This window comes from Emys orbicularis, chromosome 1 (assembly GCF_028017835.1).
Source record: "Emys orbicularis isolate rEmyOrb1 chromosome 1, rEmyOrb1.hap1, whole genome shotgun sequence".
In the NCBI taxonomy this organism is placed as follows: Eukaryota; Metazoa; Chordata; order Testudines; family Emydidae; genus Emys; species Emys orbicularis.
In genome coordinates, this window is record NC_088683.1 from 123,496,240 (window position 1) to 123,510,421 (window position 14,182).

A 14,182-nucleotide genomic window follows, 5' to 3' on the forward strand; every position below is an offset into this window, starting at 1 on the left:
AAGTTTCCTCAGAATTCCACCTCAGCCAAGAAAATCGCCTACTGTTTGCTTTATCCCAAGCCCAACTCTTCAAGAGAAGAAGTGAGCCTTCATATACTGTATGTAAGACAAGATCTTACCTTTTATCTAGCTAGCACTAGGCCCTTTAGAGCTTCACCCAGATTTTTTTATCAATTGCAGAAAACATGAAAGTACAGGTGATTTCCCTTCAGACTACCCAAATGGATTGCAGGATCCAACTTAAAGCCTCAGGGTTTCATCCCCTTCCCACTGGCTGACTCTACCAGTTGCCATGCTGAGAAACATATGCATCACAGACCTCTGCAGAGCAGCCCCCTGATCTTTGATACACATGTTCACCCTGCACTACGCTCTTGTGATTGCTTCCAGAGCTGAGGCTGTTCAACATTCTGTAATGAATCTACCTCCTCAGCACCCTCCTTTATGATGGAGGTACTGCTCAGGAGTCTTTGTGACATGGAGCACCCATAAGGACGCTACTTGAAAAAGGAGAGGTTACTTACCTTGTACAGTAACTGGACTCTTTGAGATGTGAGTTACCTATGGGTGCTCCACTACAGGCCCTCTTTCCCTTCTGCCTTGAGAGGCTCTTGTTGGACTTCTGTGGTTGAGAAGGAACTAGAGTGGCAGTGGGTTCACCCCTTCCTATATGCCCTTTTACTGGCGCATGAGGGTATCTAGGGAACAAGCATGCACGGACCTGTGGCCACTGCTGATGAAAGATCTTCATTCCAGAGTGCACAGTCATTCACACGTCCTGATGAGGACACATTTCAAAAAACTCGAGTTACTGTACAAGGTAAGTAATTTCTCCTTCTGCCAGATTTCAAATGACAACAGTTTCAACCCTCCTCAAATAGGTTTAAGGCAAATAGAAAGTTGTAAGTATAAAATATTTCATACATCATTGATTTACTTTTCTAAAATACTCTACTTTAAATAATGATGAGAGCTCTCTCTTTCAAATAAGAAAAGTTCTTTTGTATGCAAATATTATAATCCTAATTATATGGAAAAGTGGAATAATCTTTTTATTTCCACCTTGTTCTAATATTATTAGGAAACCCATTAGGAGTGTAGTTTAGCCAGTGTTGCGCAATCCCTGGGTTTTCCACAAGTTTTTTTAACGAAGTTACTACTTTTTCTTCTAAAGGTAAGTAGAATTATAATAGGTCCACATCCATGCTCTTGCATATGACTGGATCTGGAATACTTCAGAGCTAAAATTCAGAAAAGTTAAATGGTTGCATCAGTAAGGTGGCATGTGCGCATCCTTCTTTGGAGACTTTCAAATAAAATCCCTGTGGTACTGTCTATCAAAAAAGCTCTAGTTTTGTAGCAATCATATAATTTGAAATTAGGCATGGACTTCAGGTTTCAAGCATGACACTATCATAAGTGAATTTCCATTTATAGAGAATAATTGCATATAATAGCTCTGCATTCATTCACTCAACCAACATCTCTTGGCGCAAGGGAATATTTTTAGTTTCAGTGATACTTTAGATCAAATAAGAACTGAAGATTGATGCAGATACCACTGTGATGAGCAGATGTAATCTAAATATCTTAGATCTTCAAAAGCAGGTAGGCAAACACATGTTCTGATGAGGTGGTTTTAACACCTCAGATTTTCAGTATCCCAACCGGTTGTGTGCAAGAGCATGAACCCAACAGTGTGGCTCTACTATAATTATTGTCTTTAGAGAAGAAGGATTACTGGTAAGTTATTTTTTCTTTCTTTCCTGGAGTCCTTGGCATTTTGGTTTGGTGTTGTAACTACCTGTGGCACTTTTTTTTCTGCTGCTGCTGCTGCCACCTACAGAAGAGCAGGATGATTGAGTAATTTTCAGCCAGGAATGGGAAGGGTATTATAAATATTTCAGCTGCCACTAAGAAGTACTGTTCTTGCCATTTCATTGGGCAAGAGTGAGTCTGAATGTATTAAAAATAGAACTTAATATCTTGTAATAGAATTCTAAGTTATGAGAGTATTTATAACAGTACTGTAACACATACTTACTCCTATTACAGTAGAGGAGATAAAAGGTTATTTGCTTAATTAATTAATACCTGAAAGTTTCAGGTCTACAAACGTTCTGATATCAATATAAATATGATTTAAATTTTCAATGCAATATTTTACTGTTAGAGTTAAGCTGAATTTCAATATTTCAATTTAAAGAAATGAACAACATTTTAGAACCTATTGTACAGTGCAGAAGAGAAGTTACTCAGATATGTTAGACAATCCGATATTTAAAGTAAATGTAAAGAGTGGAAGTTCTGGTCCATTTAAAGGAATGCTGTAATGTGCATACTTCTGCTGTTTCAACAGAAGTGAACTGTTACCTTACTTTTTCAAGAAAGCCAGTCAATTTGTATGTTCTGACACAATAATCTTGGACTACACCTTTTGTAGCTAACTTAATATATTAGTTGTAAATCCATAAACATTCTGTACTATCTGGTGTAGGTAAGAGCCAGGACAGAGCGCCAGATGGCATGTCTTCCCAATAAACACAGGGAATAATAAAAACTACAATTGATTTTGGGGTTCAGAAAAAGAATCTGTTCTACTGTATTTTCTCCATCTTAAGTGTTTCAAATTGCCTCTTAGGCTTACAAAAGGACTAATTTTCTTTTCAAAATTTTCTGTGCCACAGGCTCCCTTAGGAACAGTTAATATTCCCTATTTCTAAAATACATTTTATAGAAACTTCTTTTTACATTTCATCAATGTTCTCTGTAAAGTGCGTTCATATATGGCCATGCAGCATTCTTCCATATACCGTGCATGTCACAATCCTTAGCACTCACAACTTCCTAAACAGCAAAAGAAAAAGCCAGTTTTAAGTGGATTAGTCTTGTTTCAGAGCATTGTTGAGTACTAGGAACTGGGCCAGTGTTTTTTTTTTTTGTCCCAAGCCCTTCCCCGTGAGCCTCACTATACGCAGCACTGGGACTACCTCTCAATTTGTGTAGTAACCAGGTTCTACTGTATCTCACCCTAAGAACAGTTGAAATACTAGATACTGAACATGCTTGAAATTAGCTGTCTGTATATCCAAAAAAGAGAATTAATACATTTTACTTCATTATTTTGACTCAGGAAATCCATATTTTGATGAGCACGTCAAGTAAGCTTTAGTTTTGTGAAAATTAAGCAGATAACTAGCAAGTTCATTGGTCCAGGGTGAAGCTCAGGGCATTTAATATTCTATCATTATCTAATACTTGAAAAATCAAACATACTATTTTTGTTTTAGATTTGAGACTTTAAGTTGAATTTATTCTTTTTTGTTAGAAGTCACTGTGTGCTTTTCTTTGTTTTACATTTAAAATGCCAAAATTCTGAAATTCAAAATGCAAGGCCATTATTTTATTTTTTTCATCCAGTATTTCTAAGTAACTATAACTTCAGCCATTCTTAGCGTCTCTTTTGCACTGTAAAGGTAAGGAATGTATGAAAATTCTGCTGTCTTTTTACCACCCCAGTGATGATGCTATTTTTAGTACATGAAATTTGAGGATTATATTAAAATACTTCATAAGTGCTAGTTTGCCACATACTTTTGTGGTGAGAAAAAGGGTTGATCTTTTTTGAAAATTTTTATTTTATTTATTCATAGTCTGCCTGATGTGTGGGTAAATGAAAGTGAACGACATCAATTAAAAACTAAAGTAGTTCATTTATCAAAACTACCAAAAGATACTGCCTTGCTTCTGGACCCAAACATATACAGGTAACTTCCTAATTTTAAACCTCTTACTTTATTTCAATAAAGTCTTAAGCCTCACCTAACTTTTTGATGCCAGAAGCCAAGATTGCTAATGCATGATGCACCCCAGTGCAGGGGACATCAATCCTGCAGTGTACAGGGGTTAAGTTCTGAGGTTTTAAGTCTTTTCAGAATTGCTTAACTTCTTGAACTGAACTCTAGTAACTGAGAAACAGGGAATGTATGTATTTACCAAGTGTATTTTACTTTTTTGTGCTTGGTGTACAGAAATTCTAGTAAAGGAGGTACATACAGTGGAATCCTGAAAGATCACTTCTGTTAAGATCACATACTGGTTTGTATACCAATTTTTTTAAAGTCCAAATTTATCTTTTCATATTTTACATTCAGCTGTAGTACATGCAGTATTACTTTGGCTATGTCTACACTACAGCTGGGACTGACGCTCCGAGATCGATCCACTGGTGGTCAATTTAGCAGGTCTGGTGAAGACCTGCCAAATCGACAGCAGATCGCTCTCCAGTCGATCCCAGTACTCTACCCCGACGAGAAGAGTAAGGTAAGTCGATGGGAGAGTTTCTCCCGTCGACCCCCCGCGGTGTAGACCCTGCGGTAACTTGACCTAAGATACGTCGACACCAGCTACATTATTCACGTAGCTGGAGTTGCGTAGCGTAGGTCGACTTATCGCAGTAGTGTAGACATAGCCTTAGAAACCTGTACTTGTATACAAGTACTATTATTTTTTTAATACAAGATTCTTTAGTCTTTGGGGTGGGGTGAGGGATAGTACATGTCTTTAAGCAGCATTCACGTGTGTTTTTTTTAGGACTTCAGATTGGCTTCTAATCATCACATTTCTAATAATTTTCTTATTTTATTCCTCTGTATTAGCGTGTTATACTTAATCCTATAGAGGCCCACAATTGTATCTTGTGTAAAATTTTTTTAAGGTAATCTGAAATGCTTTCAATTCTTTTTAAATAAATTAAGATCCCAAATCAATAACAGGATGATACATGTGTAGGATTAATTATCAAAACTTAAAAAATTTGAAAATCTGGTTGTTTTTCATTTACCTGCCATGATCAAAGTTCAGTGTTCCTGTGTTTCTTGACATCACTAACGTCTAAAGCAATACACAGAACACTCAGCTGAGGTCTGGATGTGTATTAAGCCTTTCAGTTTACCTTCATAGCCAATTTACTTCACTAATCAAATTAATGGATTTTGAGTATGGAGAGAATTAATTTTGCTATATGTGCTGTCTCTCTAAATGTAAGTATTTAAAATACTTACTTGAATATGAATTACTGATGTGAACTAATAATTCATAAGTGTGATGAGCAAAATTAGACTGTATCTTGTTTTAAAATGTTTAACACAAACTGTTTTTATTCCCTGCTTTAGGTATTAGTTACTTGTAATTTTATGGCCCAAATGGAATTTAACTGATGTCATATAGATCAGTTTGTTTATTAATTTATTTTTTGCCAACTTTCTACAAGTTCCATGAAAATGGATATGATAATCCTTTCAAATGAAACTGTAATGTTTTTGGGCTAAGAGATACCCCAGTAAAACTACTAAAATACCCCCATGAACTATATAAATTGTACTCTAGAATTTTAACTCCTGGAATTGTGTATTGGTAAATATTGCTCTTTTGGAAACCTCACAGTATTGTGTGATCAAAGAACTGAAACTGGAGCCTAAAACTTGAATGGGGGAAGAATTATTGAAGGGATACTAGTCTCAGTACAAAGGCTGATATAATGGATTCTAGTATGGGATTTCTAAAATGACATTTCAGTTTGAATAAAATTTAATGAAAATAAATTGTGTATAATCATGACTCCAAAGTACTCCATATACAACTATATTGAATCAGCTGTTGAGATGACCTTGACCCATAAATGTATCTTCTTCTTTTTCAGAACAATGCCACAGAAGAGGTTGAAGAGGTAAAAACCAAGCAATTGGGGACACCTGCAGTCTTAGTCACTGACAATGGAATTAGAAATAAAGTTGCACATTAGTCAAGGCCCCCCAACCCACCCCCATCCTTTTTTTTCAAATCCTTAGATAATATTTATGCTTAGTGTAAACATTCTGTGAATGAAGTAGATGCTTCTGTGGAATATATTAATATATTACTGTATATCCACATTGTCATGGAATGGTACAGTGGGAGACTGAGCAAACACTCTTCTGGCAACTTAGTGGAACAACTAAAAGGCTTTGCATGCTTGCTTCTTTAAGCTGCTTTTCTTTTGTTAGTATATACAGTAGTTTGATGAAAAGAGGAAGTAACTAACCATCACAACTTACACAGTTCCCAGGAGAACTCTTAACAAGCTGCTAAGAGTTTAACACTCACCAGAGAATGAACAAACTACCAAGGCTTTATCCTATTACCTTCTGAGTATGGTGTATAGTGATCAGTCGTCATTTGTACACTTGTGCGTCCTTTCACAAAAACTATGAGACATTAATTGATGTTTAAACAAATGTTAATGGAATGCTTGTTTTTCCCAATCAACTCTAAATTCATATATCCAAGTAAGACTGAAAGGTGTTGTTAAGAGTGTTGCAGTATGTCTGCCCCTTTTTCAGGACTAGTACTGTATGTTAATGAGGTCTACTTCTATGTAATCTTTATTACTGAACGGTTTTTGAAAAACCTCCAGTTAAGCAGTTAGTGAAATTGGTGTTTGATTTTAATTTTTTGACCTTTTAAGACTGTCACTTGTACAGTATGTGTTTTTTTTATTTGGCCTAATCTTTTCTAGATGTAAAGAAAATGATATTTTTTTAAAACATCTAGAAATTCAACCTTTATGCACCAAAGTTGGCTTTGAAAAGGAAAATAAAATCACTTTCTTGCTTAATAAGCAAGAAATCATGGATTTTTTTAACTTACAGAAATAGAAATGTGTGTAACTTGTTAGTCTTGTATGGAGACAAAAATGTTGCATATAGATAATAGGACATTGCTTGTAAATAATTCAGCAGATTTGTAATATATTTTTATATTATGAAATGTACTGTAGATGTTTTTCTAGAGGCATGAAAGTTAAAATGTATATATTATGTTAGAAAATATGGAAGGATATTGTAATTCACTAGCGCTGCCAGAAGAAATGTTTAAAAAAGCACCTTCCTAACAACAAAAAAAGTCGTTTGCATACCTAAGGGACTATGTACTACTGTTAATATCTGTTGTAAGAACAAAAATACATTGAACATCCTTCCCAGAAATCTTTGAGGGATGAACAGAACCCATAATGGCACTCCTTTCTGATAGTGAACGTGAAATCAGTCATTTCCTTGCTGTTGGAAGGAACTAATGTAAAATATATGTGGATATATGCAGTCAAACTGCAGAATTAGTCTTCCTTATTGGGGAGGAATTTTCACGTTACTACAGTGAAACGAAAAACCAGCAGTTTTTACACTAAAATTTTATTAAATAGAATAAAACTTAGAATTAACCCTTTGGCTGCAGGGTTAAGTGTTTCCTAATATAATACGAATGCATTCTGCATTGGTACTGACACAAGAGACTTGCTTGGCTCCAACGGGTTAAATATGTTACTTATATACATGAAAAATCTTATCAAACAAAATGAAGTGCAGATTAAGAGCACCACTAATATAAGATGTTCTGGACTGGTTGTTTAATAAATAAGGGTATTATTCATAAGATTTGTAGCAACCTGACTTTATTTTTTAAAAAAGTACAGTGTTTTGTTTAATTGTTTTGCTTGAGCACTTCATCTACTGCTTATTCTGTACCTATAAAGTAATCCACAATCTCTTTGGTTCTTTTTTAAAATTTGTTATAAAATTGCCAAATAGAAGTGTTTCAGATATAGTTTGTATTTGTATTTTTTTAATTTTATTGCTTCATGAGTTCCTTGTAAGTCATCTATAATTGACAGATGATTGTAGACCTTGCCTGAGTATTTTTTCTAATAAAACAAAGCAAATAACCACATGTTAGCTTCCAAATTGTAACCATTCAATGAAGGTTTTAAAAGAGCTGAAATATAAATTAAATATCTTTTTAGTTCCTCTGTAAATGATGGAATGCACACTTAAGAGTTGTTGGATATAAATCCTGTACTGTACCTGTAAACCATTAATAATCAACCGGTGATTGTCTTTTCTTGCATTTGAGAAAAGCATTTTGTGATTCCTAATGATGCAGCAGTTGCCCGGGGTGGGGCGGAAGGGCATGGTGGGGGAAGACTCCATTTAAAACCAAAATGCAGGGGGACAGACAGAGTTAAATCTGAGTTTGCACTGGTAACGAAAAGGTAAGTGAATTTTTTAGCTTTGTTTTAGCTTGAAGAAAGTTTCTGAAATGATTTATGCTTACACATATCCGTGTTCTAAATATATCTAATTTTTTTGTGTCTGTGCTTCAGATGCAAGAATTAAGTACCACTGATTTGTTGCGCCAAACAAATACCAACTTTGATAGAGGTATACCAGGCACACGCAATGGCAGTTCCACGCATCTGTCTGAGTGACTTGTTGAATGTTACTTAGAGTATTTCTGAAGAATAACATTAATTCTCCAGTTTGGAGTAATTCAAGCTGTTCTCTTTTTATTGGTATTACCCAGATATATAACTTTTACTTGCGTTCTTCTGTTCAGAGATCTATTATAGGACATTTTTCATAAGGGAGAAGCCACCCAAATAGTTCAGTCAGAGAATGCATTTTCTCATTTTGTATTTGTGAAGATTTGCTGCCTTTCTGCAGTATGACTATGATGCGTTCCCCCCGGGGTACCACCTGGAACTGGGGTACCACTGAGCCCTCCGATCCACCAGCCTGGGTTCCCTTTCACACTGTACTGCTGTGGCAAGCTGCAAAGCCCTCCAGCCTGCACTTTCAGCAGCATTCCTACAGGTAGGGACACACCCAGCTGCAGTTACACGCAGGCTCTCTGACCACCAGGTTCCCAGCCTAGGACTCCAGAGCAGTCCTGTCCTGCCCTGTTCAAATCTGGCCAGTATATGGGTATTAAACCTGGTCCGCCTCACCCTCAATGTGAAGAGGACAATGCACACTTGTGGTAACCAATCAGAGATTTTCCCCAAGCACTCCAGTCAAAGCTCACAGGTTTAGATTAAAAGAAAAACAAGATTATTAACTACAAAAGATAGATTTTAAGTGAGCATCAGTGATAGCAAACAGATCAAAGCAGATTACCCAGCAAATAAACAAAAAACAAACTAAGCTTAATATACTAAATAGATTGAATATGAATTAGCAGAATCTCACTCTGAGAAATGATAAAAGCAGGCTGCAGATTCTTAATGGGCAAGTTGCACGTGCTTTACAGCTTTGAATCCCCAGGAGTTTCATAGGCTAGAAATCCCTTTTGCCTGGGTCTAGGCCTTCCCTCAGTTCAGTCTTTGTTCCTCAGGTGTTTCCAGGGGTGTGGGGAGCGAAGAACCACAGATGATGTCACTCCCTGCCTTATATAGATTTAACATAGGGCGGGAACCTAAATTCCTTCTAAGCTGTGCAGGTGCCTCTTAAGCCCCATGCCCATGCTCAGGGCTGCAGTGGGGAGCGATGCCTCTCCCCCAGCATCGACGTGCCGCAGCCGGGGGAGAGGTGCCCCTCCCTGGGCCCTAACAGACCTGCCCCAGACTTGCTGCGGCTGGGGGAGAGGAGCCTCTTGCCCAGCCCAGCCCTGCCGGAGCTGGCACAGCCAGAGAGAGGCATCTCTCCCCTGACCCCGACCTGCTGGGGGGAGTCCTCTCTCCCCACCGCAGCCCCGGGGCAGCCTGCACTCCAAATCCCTCATCTCCACCCCAGAGCCTGCACACCCCAACCTTCTACCCCAGCCCTGAATCCCCTCCTGCACCCTGAACCCCTCATCCCTGGTACCACCTCAGAGCCTTCACCCCTAGCTGGAGCCCTCACCCCATGCACCTAACCCTCTACCCCACGCCTGAACCCCTCCTGCACCCCTCATTCCCACCCCCACCCCAGAGCCCTCATCCTCCCACACCCCAACCTTTTGCCCAAGCCCCCTTCTGCACCCTGAACCCCTCAGCCCCACCCCATGAGTTGTATGTGCACGCACTACCTCCATATTGGTGCACATAACAAAATTCATTCCACACATGGACATAAAAAAGGGAACACTACCGGGAACCCTTTGTTTCAAAACTTGGTTCCCAGACTGTTTTGTGGAAAAATACTGACATCCCAAGATGGAGTCCAGAATCATGTGGCCTGGTCACATATCCTTAGTCGTCATAGCCATCCCTTACAGCAGGGTGGCCAATCTGACCCTGAGAAGGAACCAGAATTTACCAATGTACATTGCCAAAGAGCCACAGTAATATGTCAGCAGCCCCCCATCTGTTTCCCCCCTGCTCCCAGAACCTCCTGCCCACCAGAAGTCCCGCTGATCAGCGCCTCCCCATCCCTCCCTGCCCCTCCCTATCAGCTGTTTCGTGGCTGCAGGAGGCGGGGAGGAGCGAGGGCATAGCCAGCTCAGAGGAAGGGGTTGAGTGGACGTTACCCAGGTGTAACTACATTTGAAGTATAGATACATAGTATCTTTAACGTCAGATACAAAAATGATACATGCATACAAATAGGATAATCATATTCAGCAAATCATAACTTCCAATGACACCTCACATGACTTATCTTGTACAAAATGCATCATAATTGTGCCATAATATCACTATGAAGAATATGGGGTGGAGTGTCACAATGACATCAGGATAAATGTGTAGTTGTTATTTTCCCCTTCATTGCAATTTATTTCCAGATTATTTAAATCAATAGAAACTACAGAAATTTCACCACTAAATTCATACTCTTTACGGACTTTGTTTTTTAACTTGGCTTTCCCCCCCCCTTTTTTTGAGGAAAAAGGGGTTAATGTTGATGAGCTGAAGTAAATCACCCATCCAAGTTAATTACCATTTCAATTACATGTCTCAAAACAATTTAATACTTACCATAATGCCCAAAGGTCCTCATCAGTATTGAGGTCCTATTGTGTATATGGCTGAAGAAATGTTGAAGTAGGCAGTTCGCTGCCCCAGTTAACATGTTTTTTAAAAAAGTTTGGAAATGATTAAGTTTCAGGGCATAAAACAACCTCTCATTAAGGGTATGTCTACCCAGCAATGTAAGCCTGGGCCTAACCTACGTTGTGTCCACACACCAAATGTGTTAACCTAGGGCTCAAACCTAGGGTCCCAGGACCCTGGAGGGTCCGAGCCCATGTTAATCTGGGACCTAAGGTCTGAGCCCTATAGCTTTCCTGTGTGCATTCTGCCACAGCTTGACCTAGATCCTGGCAGACTTCTGGATATATCCCAGTGTTCCTTGGGGCAATTTCGTAGTCCTTTTTATGCCAACAATCTGTGGTGCGGTCCAAGGGTTCTCAACCGTTTTCTTTCTGAGACACCCCCCTCCTCCAACATGCTATAAAAACTCCAGGGCCCAGCAGGGAAGGGGGAGAAGGGCTTCTGGCTTCTGCCACCGGGCAGTGATAGGGGGAAGCCAGGCAATCTAATGCCAGCCTTGCTTTGCGGACCCTGTGGAACTGGCTTAGGGATTGCAGCCCCCTGGTTAAGAACAGCTGGTGCAGTCTATTGCACTTTATTGCAAACAGAAGCCATACCTCCCTTGGCAAATGGCAGCAGCTCAGGTCAGTGTTAACCCATTGTCTACAAGCACACCATCAGAGAGCCTTCAGGGTTTTCATGGAGACTGATTAGAAGAAACTTTTTGCAAAGAGAGCTGCTTCCAGTTCATCAGAGCACAGCCAGATTGCGATGCAAGGACCAGAGAGCGGAATGGGGACTAAGCAGCTGATCGGAGGATGACCCCCCAACATCCCAGCCCTTCCTGGGGCTACATGTGCAGGAGTGCCCGGGCAGTGTGTGCTGTGAGGGTGGCAAGTGCGAGCCAGCCCCCAAACCTCCCCGCAGCCTCCTTCAGCGGTGACTCTGGTTCCTCCACGCTGCTGCTAGGAAGTTGGGGGTCATCCCTCCCCCCCGCTGTGCTGAGCCAGGAACTCTGCCACTTCCCCTTCCTGCCGGGAAGCTGCTTGGTCCTGCTCTACTTGCTGTCCCTAGTGCTACGTGTGCAGGGGGTGCCCAGGCAGTGCGCACTGGGAGGGTGGTGAGTGGGAGCCAACCCCCGACCTCCCCACAGCCCCCTGAGGATCCCTCATCTCTGTTTCTTGGGGTGTGGTGGGGTCAGGGTTAAGGGTTCCCTGGGGCATGCTGGAGCACACTGCACTCCAAGCCATGGGTGTGCACTTCACCGCTCCGCAGCTGGCAGCAGCCAGGCTGGGGTGTGTTTCCTTTGAAACCTACATTTTATGTCAAACTTCAAAACAGACAGAAATAAATTTAAAAAACCAACCAAACAAAACATTTTCATCTAACATCCCATTTTAAAAATGAAGAATTGCAACATTTCATTTTAATAGTTTGACAGCCCTGGAGACTGATGTCCTAATTGTCCTCAGAGCAGGGGCACATGGGCATTTTCCTGCCAATGTGACTCAGCCTAGAGGTGGAGAGCCCAGTTCTCAGATTAGATGGTAGTTCAGTGTATAAAGCCGCCTCAACTGCAGTCATTCTACTGCGAGAGCTACCAAAGGAGCTTATTTTGCAGTTTACGGACTCATGCGCTCCTTATGGGCACTTGAGTCCCATCAATAGAATGGGGCTAGGGTATCAACACGGGGTGGAGAGAGGCTGCTAGCCACTCTGGGATAGGGTTACTTTGACTCGGGTTTGTGCATTGCAGTATGGACACCAACGCCCAAGGTTCAAGCACGGGTCAGAAAATCCTTAATCTAAAGTTATAATGCATTATAGATGCTCAAGCCCAGGGTTCCCTAATGCTGATCAGCTGACCGAGTCCCAATAACCCAAGGCGTACGTTGCTGTGTAGATGTATCCTAAAAGGATTAGAAGAAACTTCCCCAGAGGCAGGTTTCCCCAAATAGTCCACTTGTGGGTTTCCTGCTTCATCTTTGGCAGCATCTAGTTCTGCTCTCTTGTCAGAGACACAGGATAGTGGACTATATGGAGGACTTGAATTAGTCTAGGTCTCACTGGGTCAGCAACCTGGTGCTTTTTTGTGTGTGTGTGTGGGGGGGGGGGGCTATCAAACAGTCAAACTGCCCCATTCAACTTAATTTAAAGATCTATTTCAACCAGTTCACTATTAACTAAGTATATACAAAAATAGGAGAATTGCAGCTCTGCTCAATCTATGGACTCCTGTTTAATGTTGGTGCTGTGAGTGGAACAATCTGACTCGTGAAGCCAAAAAGCCAGAAGGAAGGAGTAGAGCCCTCAGATTAAATCTGAGCCCTGAGGAGGAGCAAATTCTGCAGAGCCCAGCAGGGAATCTAAGTCCCCAAACCAGCCACAGTCCCCCATCTGGCTCTGCAAGGGCCAGGTCTGTTGTAATGGCCATCTTCCCCCCGGCTCTAGTGACTGCTGCGCTTCCCTCTGCAGATTCTTGCAGACATTACTGTGTCAGTCACACTTGGATCGTATTTTCAAGCTCTTCTTTCAACTGTTAGGGTTAGAAACTTTTTTTTAAAAGTGAAAGATGAAATTGATGTTACAGTGACTAGAAGCTGGGACAAGTGCCTCTGCATAAATCTGACCTTACTAAATGTGTATCTGGACCCCACAGACTTATCCAGGATTTCAAGTCTGGTAAGCCCAGCGGAACCTGTGTTGATCATACGTGGAACATCTTCGCAATCTAGTGCAAGTGGAGTAATATTTTGGCAGTTGGCTTGTGGGTCCTGAGGCAATTCTGCTATTGGTGATAGTGGAAGTTGGAGGGGCAGAGAGCAGAAGAGGGATAGATGATGGTTTCTGCTCTTCCTTTTGATGGTTAGGAACACTGAAGGTATGTCTACACTGCATTTTAAAACCCATGGTAGCAAGTCTCGGATCCCAGGTCTACTGACTCAGGATCGCACTACAGCACTAAAAACAGCAGTGCAGACGTTGCAAAGGTTGGAGCTCAGGCTCTGAAACTGCCCTTCCCGCAGGGCTTCAACTCGAGCCCAAACATCTACACAGCTGCTTTGAGCGCTATAGCGCTGAGACTCGTGGCCACAGGTTTTAAAACTTAGTGTAGACGTAGAGCTTGTGTGTACACACACATACTCTCTTTGCTATTGTCTGTAAGCTAATTTGGTTTAATCCAAGGTCTGTATTTGGAAGTGTTGTCCACAGCGGAATAAATCTCTCCAGAAGTATTGTGCCTTAGGAGAAAGACAAAAAAGTAACCATAAAGCTTGGGAAAACCTCTGTGCTCCCTTGCTCTGCTGCTGGGTGGGTCAGGTAACACAATGCATCAGTTTTAATTTTGTGTGCTAAATG

The 14,182-nt window shown here is 40.8% G+C and overlaps 1 protein-coding gene across 1 annotated transcript in view; it reads left to right on the top strand.

Annotated features, from left to right (window-relative positions):
• Window positions 1-7,792, top strand: part of AEBP2 (AE binding protein 2) — an 87,365-nt gene extending 79,573 nt beyond the window's left edge. Inside the window, exons 7-8 of the mRNA XM_065404125.1 lie at window positions 3,654-3,767; window positions 5,702-7,792. Of these exons, the coding sequence (XP_065260197.1) occupies window positions 3,654-3,767; window positions 5,702-5,732 (145 nt within the window). The 3' untranslated portion in view covers window positions 5,733-7,792. The remainder of the gene's footprint in view (window positions 1-3,653; window positions 3,768-5,701) is intronic.
• The last annotated feature ends 6,390 nt before the right edge of the window (window positions 7,793-14,182 follow it).